Source organism: Zea mays, chromosome 7 (genome assembly GCF_902167145.1).
Source record: "Zea mays cultivar B73 chromosome 7, Zm-B73-REFERENCE-NAM-5.0, whole genome shotgun sequence".
Classification (NCBI taxonomy): domain Eukaryota; kingdom Viridiplantae; phylum Streptophyta; class Magnoliopsida; order Poales; family Poaceae; genus Zea; species Zea mays.
The window spans coordinates 140,562,605-140,580,218 of NC_050102.1; the positions used below are offsets into that span (position 1 = coordinate 140,562,605).

At 48.3% G+C, this 17,614-nt stretch overlaps 1 protein-coding gene across 1 annotated transcript in view; it reads left to right on the forward strand.

Moving 5' to 3' along the window:
- Positions 1-9,441: 9,441 nt before the first annotated feature.
- LOC103632953 (calcium-transporting ATPase 5, plasma membrane-type) overlaps positions 9,442-17,614 on the forward strand; it is a 59,432-nt gene continuing 51,259 nt past the window's right edge. Inside the window, exons 1-5 of the mRNA XM_020541361.2 lie at positions 9,442-9,830; positions 13,720-13,836; positions 13,919-13,961; positions 14,394-14,509; positions 14,608-14,739. Of these exons, the coding sequence (XP_020396950.1) occupies positions 9,711-9,830; positions 13,720-13,836; positions 13,919-13,961; positions 14,394-14,509; positions 14,608-14,739 (528 nt within the window). The 5' untranslated portion in view covers positions 9,442-9,710. The remainder of the gene's footprint in view (positions 9,831-13,719; positions 13,837-13,918; positions 13,962-14,393; positions 14,510-14,607; positions 14,740-17,614) is intronic.

Consider the following 17,614-nt stretch of genomic DNA (forward strand, 5'->3'; position numbering starts at 1 on the left):
GATATCCAGCGAGTGCTCGGCGACATCCCTCGGTATGTCGGGCATGTTCGAGGGACTCCATGCAAACACCTCGGCGTTCGCGCGGAGAAAGTTGACGAGCACTGCTTCCTATTTGGGGTCGAGCTCGGAGCCGATCCGGACTTGCTTGCAGGCGTTGTTGCTGGGGTTGAGGGGGACGGACTTAACCGCCTCCGCTGGTTCAAAGTTGTCGGCGTGGCGCTTCGCATCGGGCACCTCCTTGGAGAGGCACTCTAGGTCGGCGATGAGGGCCTCGGATTCGGTGAGGGCCTCAGCGTACTCCACGCACTCCACGTCGCATTCATACGCGTGTCGGTACGTGGGTCCGACGGTGATGACCCCGTTGGGGCTCGGCATCTTGAGCTTGAGGTAGGTGTAGTTGGGGACGGCCATGAACTTGGCATAGCATGGTCTCCCCAGCACTGCATGGTAGGTTCCTCGGAACCCAACCACCTCGAACGTGAGGGTTTCCTTTCGGAAGTTGGAGGGAGTCCCGAAGCAGATGGGCAGATCGAGTTGTCCAAGGGGCTGGACGCGCTTTCTGGGGATGATCCCGTGAAAGGGCGCCGCACCGGCCCGGATCGTGGACAGATCGATTTGCAAGAGCCCGAGGGTCTCGACGTAGATGATGTTGAGGCTGCTGCCTCCGTCCATGAGGACCTTGGTGAGCCTGACGTTGCCGATGACGGGGTCGACGACGAGCAGGTACTTTCCTGGGCTCGGCACGTGGTTGGGGTGGTCGCCTTGGTCGAAGGTGATGGGCTTGTCAGACCAGTCTAGGTAGACTGGCGCCGCCACCTTCACCGAGCAGACCTCCCAGCGCTCCTGCTTGCGGTACCGAGCCGAGGCGTTCACCACTTGCCCACTGTAGATCATGAAACAGTCATGGACCTTGGGGAACTCTTCTGCCTTGTCGCCCTTCTTCTTGTTGTTGTCCTGGCCTTTGCCACCTTCCGTCGGGGGCCCGGCCTTATGGAAGTAGCGCCGAAGCATGATGCATTCCTCAAGGGTGTGCTTGATGGGACCCTGGTGATAGGGACACGACTCCTTGAGCATCTTATCGAACAGGTTGGCCCCTCCGGGAGGCTTCCGAGGGTTCATGTGCTCTGCGGCGGCGACAAGATCTGCGTCGACGGCGTCGCGTTTCGCTTGCGACTTCTTCTTGGCCTTCTTCTTCGTGCCGCGCTGGGCGGACGCCTCGAGGACGTCTTCCTGCTGGCGTCCCTGAGGCTGCTTGTCCTTACAGAAGATGGTTTCGACCGCCTCCTGACCAGAGGTGAATTTGGTGGCAATGTCCATCAACTCGCTCGCCTTGGTGGGAGTCTTGCGACCCAGCTTGCTCACCAGGTCGCGACAAGTGGTGTCGGCGAGGAATGCCCCGATGACATCTGAGTCGGTGATGTTGGGTAGCTCGGTGCGCTGCTTCGAAAACCGCCGGATGTAGTCTCGCAGGGATTCCCCTGGCTACTGGCGGCAGCTTCGGAGATCCCAAGAGTTCCCAGGGCGCACGTATGTGCCCTGGAAGTTTCCGGCGAAGGCTTTGACCAGGTCGTCCTAGTTGGAGATCTACGCAGGAGGCAGATGCTCCAGCCAGGCTCAGGCGGCGTCGGAGAGGAACAGGGGGAGGTTGCAGATGATGAGGTTGTCATCGTCCGTTCCACCCAGCTGGCAGGCCAGCCGGTAGTCCGCAAGCCACAGTTCCGGCCTCGTCTCCCCCGAGTACTTAGTGATGGTAGTAGGGGCTCGGAACCGGGTCGGGAACGGCACCCGTCGTATGGCCCGGCTGAAAGCTTGCGGACCGGGTGGTTCGGGCGAGGGGCTCCGACCCTCCCCGTTGTCGTAGCGTCCCCCACGCCTGGGGTGGTAGCCTCGGTGCACCTTCTCGTCGAGGCAGGCTCGACGGTCGCGGCGGTGGTGCTTGTTGCCGAGGCGACACGGGGTTGCAGGCGTTGCGTCCCGCGTGCGCCCGGTGTGGACCGAGGCTTCCCGCATGAATCGGGAAGTCGCGGCGCGATGCTCCGGGGGGTACCCTTGCCTTCGGGAGGCAGAGCTCTCGGCCCATCGGACCGCGGCATCCTCCAGGAGATTCTTGAGTTCTCCCTGGATACGCCGCCCCCCGGTGGTGGATGGCTCCGGCATCGCTCGGAGTAGAATTGCCGCTGCAGCCAGGTTCTGGCCGACCCCACTGGAAACCGGGGCAGCCTTGCCCTGGCATCGTTAGCGATACGGCGCTGGTCGTCCTGGGCTTGATGACGCGCTTCTCCGGCTAGTGCTCGGCCTGCCCACTCCTGCTCGATGTTTTGCCGGAGCTGCACAAGTTGTCCTGCTTCCTCGTCGAGCTTGGCCTGCATCTCACGGATTTGCTCGAGTTGTGTGTCCTGACCCCCCGCAGGGACTGGGACCACAGCTAGCTCTCGCAGGATGTTAACACGAGGCGCGGGCCTAGGGGATCGTCGTCCTCCGGCATACCAAGGTGGTTGCCTTCGTCGAGACCCCCTAGATCGACGTGGAAACATTCGCGACTTGGGCCACAGCCCTTGTTGTCAAGGCTGTGGCCATCATCGGAGCAATCGGAGAGGCAGTAGTCACATGCGGTCGTGAAGTCTTGCATGGCACTGGGATTACCGAGCCCGGAGAAATCCCAACCAGAGTCGGGCTCGTCATCTTCCTCGGAACCCGAGGGCCCGTAGGTCGAGACGACCGTCAGTCAGTCCCAGGTTGACCACATATGGTACCCCGGAAGGTTAGGATATGCCTTTATGAAAGCATCCACCGAAGCGGGGTCGCTTGGTGGATCGAAGCTGAATCTGAAAGGCACAGGGTGGAAAATGGACGGTACCTCTTGATCGACAGACGGTGACGAAGTCGCGTAGGGGACGGACTGCACCGTTATCTCAGGTACGAGGCTAACGCCCAGCAAGTCCTCCGCGAGGGTGCTGGCGTCATCTGTCCGCTTGGGGTTGGCACGTTGCGGGGAAATGACACTTGTCGTCGTCTCGAGTGCGAGGTCAACGCCTGACATGTCCCCCGCTAGGGTGCCGGTGTCGTCAACTCGCTCAACAGCCGACGAGGTGCCGCCTCCTACTTGGCCACGGTTGCCCCACCTCCTCCTCCTGCGGCGAGGAAGGTGGCGGGACAGACCCGGATGCTGCTCTTCCGCCACGGGGGGAAGACGTCGTCGAGTCCACCGCCACCGGGCGGGCCGACGGCCGCCGTTGTCGCTGTCACGCGACGGAGGAAGGAGTACCATGTCGTAGCTGCCGTCGAGGGACATGAACTCGAGACTCCCGAAACGGAGCAGCGTCCCAGGCTGAAAAGGTTGCTGGAGACTACCCATCTGGAGCTCGACGGGAAGTTGTTCGTCAACACGCAGTAGGCCCCTACCTGGCGCGCCAACTGTCGGCGTTTCGACCCCGGGGGGTCCCTGGACCGACGAGTAAAATTGTTGCTGCGTGTCCCAGCCCAGATGGGTCGGCGCGAGATGGAACACAAGGGGGGAGAACCGCGGCTCGTGTTATCCTGTGCCCAGGGCGGATGCGCTTGCAGTAGGGGGTTACAAGCGTTCGCGAGGGAGAGAGAGAGAGAGCCTGTTCGTCGGCCCGTCCTCCCGCGCGACCACCCTCCCGTATGAGGGCCCTGGACCTTCCTTTTATAGATGTAAGGAGAGGGTCCAGGTGTACAATGGGGGTGTAGCAATATGCTAACGTGTCCGGCAGAGAGGAGCCAGAGCCCTATGTACATGCCAACGTGGCTGTCGGAGAGGTGCTAGAGCCATGTGCATGCGGTGTCATGGCCGTCGGAGGAGCGCTTGAGCCGTGTAGAAGCACAGCTGTCGGGGCTGCCGGGACCTTGCTGACGTTCCTTGCTTCCGTAGGGGGCTGAGAACCGCCGTCGTTATGGGCGCACGCGGGGTGCCATCATTACTTGTTTACCGGGGCAAGCCAGATGGGACGCCGGTCTTGTTCCCCGTAGCCTGAGCTAGCTAGGGGTAGGGTAATGATGTACCCCCTGTGGCGTGGTCGGTCCAAGCCCAAGGTCAGGCGAGGCGGAGACTACTCCTGAGGCCGAGGCCGGGGTGGGGTGAGGACGCGATTCCTTCTGAGGTTGAGGCCGAGCCCTGGGGTCGGGCGAGGCGAAGACCATCCTCCAAGGTCGAGCCCTGGGGTCGGGCGAGGCGGAGGCCGTCCTCCGAGGCCGAGGTTGAGGCCGAGCCCTGGGGTCGGACGAGGCGGAGCTTCCTGTTGCGCCTGAGGCTGGACTTAGCTGTTGTCAGTCTCACCCTGGCGGGTGGCACAGCAGTCGAAGTGGGGCAGGCGGCGCTGTTTTCCTGTCAGGTCGGTCAGTGGAGAGGGCGAAGTGACTGCGGTCACTTCGGCCCTGCCGACTGAGGAACGTGCGTCAGGATAAGGTGTAAGGCGATCCTTGCATTGAATGCTCCTGCGATACGGTCGGTTAGCGAGGCGATCTGGCCAAGGTTGCTTCACTGCGAAGCCTGCCCGAGCTGGGCCTCGGGCGAGTCGAGGGTGCGCCCGTTGCTTGGGGAGACCCTCGGGCGAGGCGTGAATTCGCCTGGGACTACTGTTCCTACCCGAGGTTGGGCTCGGGCGAGGCGAGATCGCGTCCCTTGAGTAGACGGAGCCTTGACATGAATTGCGCCCATCAGTCTCTGCAGCTTGTGCTAATGGTGATTACCAGCCGAGTTTAGGAGTGTTGGGGGTACCCCTAATTATGGTACCCGACAAGTGGTAAGTAAGGTGTAAAGTAAACCAAACTAGGGTAGCCTATTAGGTCCCATCAAATTAACCTGATCAAGTCACAGTGATTATATAGAGCATTATTGGGTAAACAAGAGTGATCAAGGACACAATTTGCCTCCAGCGAGCTCCAGCTCAGGATCTTCAACCTGTTGTGCTCTGGACTCCTCAATCACTTGCTCATCTACTCGCAACAATACAAACAAACAATATACATAGGAGAAATTAACATTACACCAAACATGAGAACCAGTTGTATAATAATGTCTACACGTTGCTACAAAATCGTAGGTTCGAGAATCACTACAATCGAAGTTACGATTGAAAAGATATAATTTTCTAAAGAGTTATGTGTTTAAATACTAACACTATGCTCTATGTGGGGGGTGTCTTAGCGTCGACAGGCCACCCAAGACGCCTATAGTCGACGTAGAGCCGACGAGAGGTGAAGATTCAAGGTGGGAGAAGGATAAACTAGGGTTACTCATAATATATAAGGTAAAAAAAGATAAGTAAAGTTGATTGGATCGATTGTGGGGTTCAATCGGCCGTACCCCTTCATCTATATAAAGGGTGAAGATCTGGACCTGTTAAAGTCGGTTCTCGAGTTAATTCCGCGGGTTTAGCTAACAAATCTCACAAGAAATCTAAAACCCTAATTAATTCTGCGCACGTGCGGACGATCCGTGCCGCTACGACTGATAGTCCGGACCGTGGATCGTCCGGCCCACTTTTATTGCTCAACACCATCATTGGTAGTAGATAATTTCGTGATTTCATCTCTTGTTTGGGAGGCAGCTCTGCGTGAAGCGTGATTGAGATGAGTAATTTCCAGGCAATGCTATCTGTGGACTGTGGTCACAGTTCTTGTTGCTTTGTGCTGGCACGACATGGGCTTGTTGAACCATAGGCGACCAGTGCAGGACGTGCCAGTGCCAGTGCAATGGACAGTGTGATTGCCATTGAGCTGGAGGGGTCGAGTGGACGAGATCAGATTAGTGAAGCTCAAGAATAAACGCCAGCACACGTGATTAGCCGGCCGATTTGTACAACCACCCTTGGAAATCTCGAAGAGAGAGCATTAGAGCTTGGAATATGCATTGATCCAAACAAAGGTAGATGTACACTGGTCTCTGGGATAAGGAAGGCACATAATGGACTGGGTCAAACCCCCCCCCCCCCCCCCCCCCCCCCCCACCTCCACCAAAAGAAAAAAAACAGTGGGTTTTCCCAAGGAAGTTCTTGGCAATTGCAAGCCTGCCATTTGTAGCATATCTTGCTCAGATGCTTTCGGTTCCATCTAACGCAACGAACTCCCATGCGTGCATGCTTTGGACAAGGATGTCAATGAACAAGTCGTATCGTCACCTGCTTTGCCTGAACTGTACTTGCGCTTTCAAGCATAGTAGTTAGCTACCGGTTGCGGCTGCGTAGCCCCGTATAGGACAAGGGTGACGCAGTGAAGTGTGTGTCTTTTGAAGAAGATACAAATTACCCTTCAAATGAGCAATTTTAAGATTAGTTTGAGAACCCTATTTTCTTAAAAAAATTATATTTTCCTTTGAGAAAATAGAAATCTATTAGAAAAATAAAGTTTCCAAAATAAACTAATCCTTACTCTATTTTCCCACCAAAATTTGATATAATCCAAGTGGCTGCACTACATTACTGCTTTGCTGACAGGTTCTATATGTCTAGACCTAGTGCAGAGAAGTTCTTCCTTTGCATAGAAGTAACCACCCTTTCTGAAAACGTCATGACCCCTTGTAATAAGGACTTAGACCGGCTCCAACAGACTCTGTAAAGGTACTATACTCTAAATTGTAGAAAAGATTTCCGTCCTCTACTCCTTACAGTAGCGTCTTCTAAACGGTTCTCTAAATTTAGATGACATTGTTGGATTCTCTCTATATAGAGTTTCTCTCTCCTCTCCTCTATCCATTTGAATACTTTAAACAACTGGTTTAACAAAACTAAAATATATACAATACATTTGAGAATATCACAAATACGTATTTACAAAAAAAAATGTCTCTAATATAGGTATTTGTGTATATGAGGACGTTGTTGGAGAATAAAAAATATAGATGATAGAATTTTTTAGAGGATACTGTAAATGATATATATATATATATATATATATATATATATATTGTATATTAGGAGCCCTGGGCTTACAATAACTAGAGGAAGCTCAGGCCAGACAGTGCAATCCGGTCGAGCTGGACCAGGTCCAGACGTCTATAAAAGAAAATCCGTACTGCTAGGGATCAGTTTTTCATGCCCCATCTTGATTCATTAGCGACGGCGGTTGTCCGATAGCGCGCGCGATGGTGGACCCCCGGCCAGTGGCTGCGGGCTCCCCGACCTCGACATGCGGTGGCGGCGGTTCCTCGATCCGAAGTAGAGGCGGCGGTTCCCAGGCCGGCGGCGGCGGCTCCCGATCCAGAGGGCGAGCGACGACAGTGCCCTTGTGCGGTGGCGGCGGTTCCCAGGCCGGTGGCCGCAACTCCATTACCTCGACGCGCGGTGGCGGAGGTTTCTCGATCCGGAGTAGTGGCGGCGGTTCCCAGGTCGGTGGCGATGGCTCCCCGATCCAAAGGGCGAGCGACAGTGGGGCCCTTGTGCGGGCAAGCGGCGGCGTCCCCGAAGCCCCGAGGAGGCGGCACTTCCAAGGCCGGCGAGCAAGCGACGCCTGTCGACGTGCGAGTAGCGACGACGACGCATGAGGCGCGATGTTCGAGCGAGCGGCGTCACGGAAGGCGCGAGATGGGCGCAGCGATGATCGCGCGTGACATCCTCCGATCCGCCGCAGTTTTCTTTTCGATTATTGTGTTTTATGCCTACCACATGTATTATTTACGCTAAAAACTGTATGATTTTATGCTTGAACACGGAGTTCGTATATCATTTTACTGTATGCACATTGGAAAGGCAATTCCTTGATTTATGTTGTTCGTAATTTACGCGCATGCAATGAAAACTTCCACGATTTTGCTATAATTTTTGGATCTGTATAAAAATAGAAACTGCATGCATGCGACTACCATGTTTTTCGGATCTGTCATAAAAATAGGATCGTAATAACAACCTACTAGAGCTATCAACCTCTCATTGACTCGTATTTACGCTTATAATTAAGAGATTTTATGCTCAAAACTTAAGGTTTTTACGCTCCACCCGGAGATGCGTCCACCAGTGAATAACATGCCAGTTTTTTTACGCAGTGTAAGGAATTACATAAATACCTACATCGTGTAGTATACTTTGTTTCAGTATACATCATAAACTAGTTCTAATGCGTTTAGCTGCATGTCTGTTTGAGGGATCCTATATTTATGAAGAAAATAAAACATTAAATACGATTTTTTGTTTCTATGCATGCAATTAATTTCTTTTCATTGCATATTCTTTCCATCATAAATTCGTGTGCATGCAGCTGGTAACAGATTTTTACGCAGTATACCGAATTGCATAATTATCTACAAAGTGTAGCATATTTAGTATCAGTATATATATCATAAAATGGTCATTATGAGTCTAGCTGCATGATTGTTGCAGCGATCCTAAATTTATGGAGGAAATAAAGCATTTAAAATAAAAAGTGTCACACATATCTTTCCTAAATTTACGCGCATGCAAGGGAACGTGTTTGACTCATGCATGCATTTTGCCATAATTTTTGGATCTGTATAACCGCATGCATGTGGCTGCCATGTTTTTCGGATCTGCCATTAAAATATGATCGTAATAACAACCTAATAGAGCTATCAACCTCTCACATTGGCTCGGTATATACGCTTATAATTGAAGGATTTTATGCTCAAAACTTAAGGTTATTATGCTCCAACCCGGAGATGCGTCCACCAGTGAACAACATGCCAGATTTTTTACGCAGTGTAACGAATTAAATAAATACCTACACATCAGTATATATCATAAACTAGATCTAATGTGTTTAGCTGTATGGTTGTTGGAGGGATCTTATATTTATGAAAGAAATAAAACATTAAATACGATTTTTTGTTTCTATGCGTGCAATTCATTTCTTTTCATTGTACATTATTTTCATCATAAATTCGTGTGCATGTAGCTGGTAACAGATTTTTACAGTATACCGAATTGCATAATTATTTACACAGGGTAGCATATTTAGTAGCAGTATATATCATAAAATGGTCCTTACGAGTCTAGATGCATGGCTATTGCAGCGATCCTAAATTTATGGAGAAAATAAAGCATTTAAAAATAGAAACCACCACACATATCTTTCCTAAATTTACGCGCATGCAAGGGAACGTGTTTGACTCATGCATGCATTTCCTTTTTTTGCACGCACAGACGTGGGCGCGGGTGGTGCAACCGACAGCCTAGTTCAGTCGGTGCGCTGGGTTGAACCAGGTTGCAGGGGTAATCGGCCTAGACTTATTTTAACTATATATATGAAGGCGGAAATAACGGAATGGAATGCATTTTATTTTCTGCTTCGGGGTTAGCTTAACTGGAAACCGTGGCTTTCTTTTTCTAAGACTGGCCTGTGGGCCATCCTGTTCCACCCCACATGTCAGTATAACGATCGAAGCGCCCGCGCGCACAGTGCCCTTCGTGGAAGCTTCCTACGCTGCAGCACTGGTCGCTACGGCTACCACATAAAATGAGCAGAAAACCCGCGCGCACGCAGACGGAGCCTGGCGTTGCAAGGGGAGGCGCGGAGCCGGAGGCGAACCCGTTGGAGCGCACGCGAACTCCCACGTGAGGCGATGGCCGCCCGCCGCCCCCCGGTATCTCGATCCTTCCAGCGTCGTGGTAGATCCTTGTCGTTCTGATATGGTCGATGGCCGGCCCTGTTGCGCGCGTGCTGTTGTGTTGCCCAGTGATCAGTGCCTCGGCTTCGTGGCATCCTGCCAAGGCTAGGCGGAGGCGCTGCGCGGGCTGCGGATGGCCTCGGGGACGGGGAGCTCGCCGCCGCCGGCGCATGAGGAGCGGGTGCTGGAGGGAGAGGGCGCATTCGAGATATCCAGTAAGAACACGTCGCACGATCACCTGCGACGGTGGAGGGTACGTACGAGTACGACGTCTCTAGCACTACAGCTTGGTTCAAATTCAGCTTTTATTTTGAGTTCGGGGGTTGAAATTACCATACGCTTGAGCTCACACCTGCGCATTGCGGTCCACACCTCGAAACAGGAGCATGTAGTTCGTAACTTGGTATTGGTAGACGCGTTAAATGATGATATGATTTATTTTATTTTTTTGGAAGCTACTGATTTCTTCATCCCTGTACCAGTTTAATTTATCACATCGTATTACGGTGGTTTTTTTTCCCCCGAAAATGTTCTTTTCACACATTTCGTTATTAACCTGGCCCAAACACCAAGTGGCGGCAAACGAAGACTCGGGCATTCTGGTGGGTGCTTGAGAAGTTCCTTCAGACTCCTTTGTGCAGTCTGTTCTTTTGTGGTCGTCACTACAGTAAACGGAACAACGTCCGACGCCAAAACCGTCGGACATAAGGTTTAAACCGTCGGAAATAGGTAATCTCCGACGGTAATGCCCTATCTCCGACGGCTTTAAGCCGTCAGAGATAATTCGTCGGAAATAGTGCAATGTCCGACGGCTGCCGTCGGACATAAGCTATCTCCGACGGCTACGTGTGCCCGTCGGAAATAATAAATCCCAACCGTTTTACCGGTCAGCCTGTGGGCCCCACAGGCTTAAGTCCGACGGCCCAGTGGTAGCCGTCGGACATAACAAATTATAGAATTTACACAAAATTCTGTTTTTTAAAAAATCTGACATTTACAAAACAAAAACAGATTTCATGCACATATACACATTCACATTCACAATCACAAATATACACATTCTAATAAGTATTCACAATCACAAATATTCTCACATAAATATTAACATTCACAAATTTAACATCAACATATAGGTCCGACGGTTGTTGCAAACTGAAATTGTGTCTCACAAACAAGTGTTGCAAAGTGTTTCATAAATAAACATCACGACACATCAATCATATCCATCGTCTGGATGGTTCGAGTAGCCACCTCCTCCGGCTGGACTCTGCGTGTTGAAAAGGTTGTTGACCCACGAATGTGTTGTGTCGTCTTGACCAGACCCATCTCCAGGTGCGGCAACTGAAGCGGGTGGTGTCTGAAATCCCTATAACACAAGCACATAAAATAGTAACCACTCAGTTGTTCATTTAAACACATAAGACATCTATGAACATGTCACACACGCATATGTGTACATACCATAGGAAATTGTGACGGAGGCGGAGGCGGAGGTGGAGGCGCCAACATTGGCATTGGCAGTGCAAAGTCCGGAGGCGGCATCCCATATGTCGACATCGGGACGCCCGCTTGTTGGGCTAGTTGCTACAAATTATATACAAGTCATTGTTGAGCAAATAAGATACACATCAAGTGTTTTGCAAAATAAGCTACAAAATGTTACTTCAACTTACCGAGAGAAGAGCTTGATTTTGGGCCTGGAGGCTTGCATAATACTCGTCCCTCTTCTTCTGGTACTCGGCTTGTTGTCTCTGGTATTCAGATTGTTGCCTCTGGTACTTCAATTGTTCCCTCAAGACTGATTGATGGTACTCTGCCTGTTGACGCAACACTGCAAGCTCTATCTCATGGGCTGCTGATCGTGAACGGGACGACTGTGAAGACGACGATGTGGATTGTCGTTCACGGCGTCTCAGCTCTCTGGAATCAATCGTAGAATCAAAAATACCCAACCTACAAGAGTGAACCATGCACTTAGTATAGTAACTCATGGCTCAGTTCAATCGCAAGCATATGATGACAATTTTGAAAACCAAATCAAATAATCTCACCGTCCATGGGCTTGTCCTCCTGCGCTAGCATATGCTGCCTGAGGGTCGATTGGCTGGCTCCTCCAATCGTACTCCTCCCCATGGCGTTGAACCATCTCCTGCCCATACGAAGCCTGGAGGCAAACAATATCAAATATAAGTGCATAACCCCTATGCCCTTGCAAACAATATCAACACACATAATAGAGTATCAAAAACTCACTAGATGGTCGGTGGCCGTCTGAGTGCATAACACATCAGGATTCTGAGGATCAGAACCCCTATGCCCTTGCATATACACCTCCACATCCGTGGGCGTACGGCCGGATTTGACTTCCTGTACATAAAAGTTATAATGACACATTTCTATGTGATTCAAAGTTACGACAAACTGTGACTTACCATTCGCTTAGCCAAGCGCACATGACCATCACCGCCGTAGTTGTGGAACGACTCAGTCCCACGGTTTCCCCTGTTCCTTTCGGAAATGGCATGAAACTCAGGGGAAGCCCACCATCTGCACAATGCCCGATAACCGTCTGATCGGGTGGCCATCCACGGCACCGACACCTACATGAAAATTTTTAAATAAAGCAAGCAAATACATGGCTTCGTGCGATATGAGAGGCAACAACCTGTTTACCTCTATGTATTGCTCCTCCGTCAAGTAAATTGATGACCACTCGGCCTTGGTATTTGGCATCGGTCGATCATCAGCATTTGCTATGTACCATGCCTTTATAGCCTGAATTCGTGCTACTAGCAAACAATGAATATTTATACACAAAATTATACTAAAATTTTTAAAATTGCTCACTTTGCCGGACGATGAACCGGTGAAGCGAGCTCCGGTGGGGTCGGGGCGGGCGCCGGTGGCGTCGGGGACGAGGGCAGAGGCTCCGGCGGCCGCGGGCTGCGTCGGGGCGGCTCCGGTGGCATCGGGGCGGCTCCGGTGGCGTCGGGCTTCGTCGGGGTGGCTTCGGTGGCGTCGTGCTCGGACTGCACGTCGGGGCAGGAGGGGAGGTCGTCGGGCATGGGCTGTGCTTGGGCGGTGGTGCCTGGCGGCAGCGGCGGCGGCACGGCGACGGCGGCTTGGCTGCATATGCGCGCGTTAGAATGAAACGATGCGCGCTCGGGCGGGGTCGGTTAAAACTCTTTATTTCCGACGGTACCCAGGAGGCCGTCGGACATAAGCTTATGTCCGACGGCCAGTTGGACGGGCCGTCGGACATAAGGTTATGTCCGACGGCCAGTCTGACAGCCGTCGCCTGTTTTCTGTTATTTTCGACGACCGCTGTTGGCCGTCGGACATAACCTTATGTCCGACGGTTGCCTAGGGGGCCGTCGGACATAATACGACCGTCGGAATTTTGTCGTTTTACTGTAGTGCGTGGGACTTCGGGTTTGCATCGCAAATAATGTCACTTTTTTATGACTGATTTATGCGCTGCCTAGTGCCTCTGATGGTCCTCATTGAATTAGAGCTATCTTGGATGAATGCTGCGTACTGATGCATGGAAGAATCACTTCGTGTTAAGTTACAAGTCTTTGGGCACCTGCCTTGAGGTTTTAATGTTAAGTGACATTACTTCGAAACTAGGGACAACTTGTATTAAGGGTGTGTTTGTTTCACTCCTGGATTATATAAGTTGGATTATGGTAAAAGGATATAAGGGTAAAATATCACTTTATAACTACAAATAAACTGAAATAAGCTAGTATTTGGTAGCTTATTTCAGCTTATTTATGATTCTAAAGTGATATTTAATTCTTTTACTCTTCTACCATAATCTAACTTATATAATTTATGAGGGAAACAAACAGGGTCTAAGTAGAACGATAGCATTCTGCATTCTGAATGCTCCTGTATGTACATTCGTGGAATTAGAAAGTTTGCTGGCTATGTAATTTCCCTTGAATATAATGACAAGTTTTGAATGCTAATACAGTAATACATGTTACTCCTAACCGCCATGTACACTTTTATGTGAAACATTAGTAAAGTTTCTTGCATCCTTCGATAGGAGGAAGACATGCAGTACTTGTCTGCATGTCCTCTTACAGAGAGTTTTATGCATTGGAATGAGCTTTCTTTTCACTCCTTCATTTCAGCAAGCTGCTCTGGTGCTCAATGCTTCTCGTCGTTTTAGATACACTCTAGACCTGGAAAGGCAGGAAGAGAAAGAGAACTTAAGAAGAATGTTACGATCACATGCACAAGTGATACGAGTAATATCTTATTTGCTAATTGAAGAAACACTTTTCTTTTCTGAAGTAAATACATTTTTCATTCCAAGTCTGAATTCTTCAGGCAGTATTTGTTTTCAAGGAGGCTGGCCAGAAGAACCTAAGAGGTACTTCTTTCATCATCCAACTTCTAAGTTTAATGGAAGATTCCACCATTCTTGCAAAATGCTCATGTAACAAGGGAAATCTCATGTGAACAGTGGCATGCCATTATTAATTTATCTCTTCCATTTGGTAGTAATCATTACGCCATTGTAAATTTCTTCTTTCATTTTATATATTAAATTTGCTAAGTCTCCTACATCTGAGTGACCCTCAGCTTTGTACTGCTTTCACATTTTCCTGATCATATGGCCTTATCTCATATTTATTCACATGCTTTGACACAACATAGTTTACCTTGAACAATCTCAATTGTACCATATAATCCAATAAAAATGACCCCCTCAAAAAATCCAATCTCTCTCTCTCTCTGTCTGTCTCTCGGATTAATTGTAGTTAATACAATTGCGATGTTTTTAATCCTTTTATCTAAGCAGAGTATTGCACTAGCATAAAAGGTGATACGCTCTCTCAGAGATTTTCAGTTGATCTGAAAAAACTCAAAATGCTGAACAGAGACCATGACGCTATTATATTCCAGGAGGTTGGAGGGGTAGGTTCAATTGAAAATTTACTTGGACCTGTATCTTGTTTTCCTACTTTTCATTCTGCCGTTTGATGACATATTTCTTACAGAATGCTCCCTTTTAGGTTAAGGGGCTTTCAGATTTACTAAAGAGTGACTTAGACAGAGGACTTAGTCCAGATGAGAGTGAATTGATGCGGAGGAGAGATATTTTTGGGGCAAACACATATCCACGCAAGGAAAGAAGAAGCATTTGGGTACACGATTTTCTAAGCTTCTGTTTTCAAATAACTACTCCTAGTTTATTTAATAGGGAGCTGCATTATATTTCCTTATGTTTTTTTTAGATCGTATGATACTAGAATAGGCAATAAGAAAGGGGTGAATGATTGCGCAAGATAAAAAATAATTATCCCACCTTCTATTAATGCAGTTCTATAAATCTGGATATGCAACTAATCAACAAAGAGATAGAAACAGAGGTATTGACCAAAATCTATAACTCCGATCAATCTCAAAATTTAATAGATTAAACTAGATACAATTATGAAACTAAACCAACTAAAATCACGTCGATCGGACTTCCGGATCTAAAGTTATTAACGAAACAAGATCGCTGGTCTAGAGAGTAATGAAAACTAATTAAGATATAATTTTGGAATTAAGCAATTATGAGAAAAGATTAATATCTCAAACTTTGTAGATCAGTAAATAGGTACTCTAGCAATAATCTTGATGATTTTTTTCCGAAAGCGTAGGAGAGCTACGGCGCATCATATATATGAAGAAGAAAAAAGTCTAAAATAGACCATTACAAAAAAAAAACAGAAAACTGAAAAAACTGAACAGTGGCCAAAACCAGCTCATGGCAACCGAAAGCAACAAAATATAAAAACATCCAACATTATAGCTAAGAGAGACTAAATCCCTAGAATCGGAGCCATAAGAAGGGCCAAACTTTTGGCCCCGGCTATTTCCCAAAGCTCCTTTTCTTCTCCAGCCCTTCTGATAGCTGCATCCAGGTTTGGGGAAAGGCCGTCAAACACACAACTGTTTCTGTGGTTCCAAATAACCCCAGAATAATTAAGGAGTTAAACCCTTTCTTGGCGATTCCATGCAGCTGATCGCTGCAGCTTTTCCACCACTGCATGGTGTTTCCCTCTCCCATTTGAGGAGTGAGACCCTCAAGATTAACCTGTCCAAGCAGCCTGTACCAAAAACTCCTAGCGAAAACACAGTCTACAAGCAGGTGGTCTATGGTTTCTGGTTCTTGGTCACACAATGGGCAACAATCAGGATGGTTGAGCCCCCTCTTTTGTAACATATCTGCTGTCCAACATCTCCTCGAAGCTGTTAACCATAGAAAGAATTTACATTTAGGGGGTGCCCAAAGAAAACCAAATTCTGTCCCAATGTTAAAAATGGGTGGAACCAATAAAGAGGCCTTTGTAAGCAGCTTTGGCCGAATACTTTCCATCGGGTGCAATACTAAAGATGTGTTTGTCATCACTCTCCAGAAGAAGATTGACTGTAATCAAACTTTCTGAAAGGTCAAGGAAATCAGCAAGGACCCCAACTGTTAACGCACCTTTGATATCACTTATCCATTTGTTGTCTGTTAATGCCTCTTGAACAGTTTTGCTTTTGTTAATATGATTAGGGACAACTGCTAACAAATTGGGACCAAGGTCTTGAATTCTTTTTCCTTGAAGCCAGCGGTCATGCCAGAATAAGGTTGATGAACCATTCCCAATTTCAGTCTATACCACACAAGAGAAGACTGCACCTTATCCGGTACCTGCATAGGCAAGAACGCCCAAGGCTTATCAAGGTCTGTTTTGGCCAGCCATAGCCACCTCATTCGTAGGGCCCAACTGAGCTCTTTAAGGCTGAAGACCCCTAGTCCTCCCAATTCAATAGATCTACACACTCTTCCCAAGGCCACTAAGCAGTGTCCTCCATTGATATTTCTCCTTCCTTGCAAGAGGAACCCTTCTCTAATCTTGTCAATGGCCTTGTATGCTCCCAAAGGCAAATCCACAGCCATGGCGAGATAGATGAGGCTTCCTGTCATCACAAATTGGACATTAACTTTTTTCCCAGCCTTTGTTCATAAGCTCAGCTTTCCACCCAGGTAATTGATCAGCAACCTTGTCAATGATTGGCTGCACTTGACCTCTGGATAGCCTCTTTAAGGACAGAGGTAAACCAAGATAAGTACAGGGAAAGGATGATATTTCACAGGATAGGTGCTGTTGAAGGGCTACCACTTCTTCTTCACTACATCTGATAGGATGCTTTTCTGGACGTTAGTAACCAGCCCAGATGCTTCTCCAAACAGTTTCAAAATGCTCATTACAATCTGAATATCAAACTCTTTTGGTTGTAAAAACAAAACCACATCATCTGCATAAAGTGATATTCTATGGTGCAATGGTCTAGAGGACAGTGGCTGCAGCAGCCCTTCCTCCTCAGCCTTGGCCACTAAAAATCCCAACACATCGAATTAATTGATCAATAACAATTGAAGAAAGCAAATCAATCTAAGATCAAAACTTGATAAGCAACTAATCAACAAAGAGAGAGAAACAATGTTACCATATTAATCTTGCATAATCAACTCTTTAATCATCAAGATTTGTGTATAAAAAATACTCTAAAAACTCCCAAGAATTTATCGAGATATCTAAAAGCTACTAATTAATCTACTAACCTCTAATAAGGATCTCAGTTCCTCTCTAAATTTAGTCCTGAAACCTAGTTTCATACCTTAGTTACTCCTTGAACTTTGTACCAAAAATAGTTCCGTCACAACTACCCGACCATGTTTCGATCAACAAAACACACAATTATGTACGAGCATAAGTTCATGATTTGACCTAAGATTAATCCATGTAACACTACTCCGCCGAGTGTATTACAACAATATCAAATACATGTTAACACACATGCACGATTCCATATTAATCCACACCATGCATTACGTCCAAAAGCATATAAATCATTGTGTTAATAATAACAAATCATCACAATGTTTTAATGTCAACTAGCACAATACTTTTATTGTTGAAATATAATATCAGTGAATTGTCCACCTCTTTCTATCAGCTTAAGTTTTTAGGTTTAATTGGT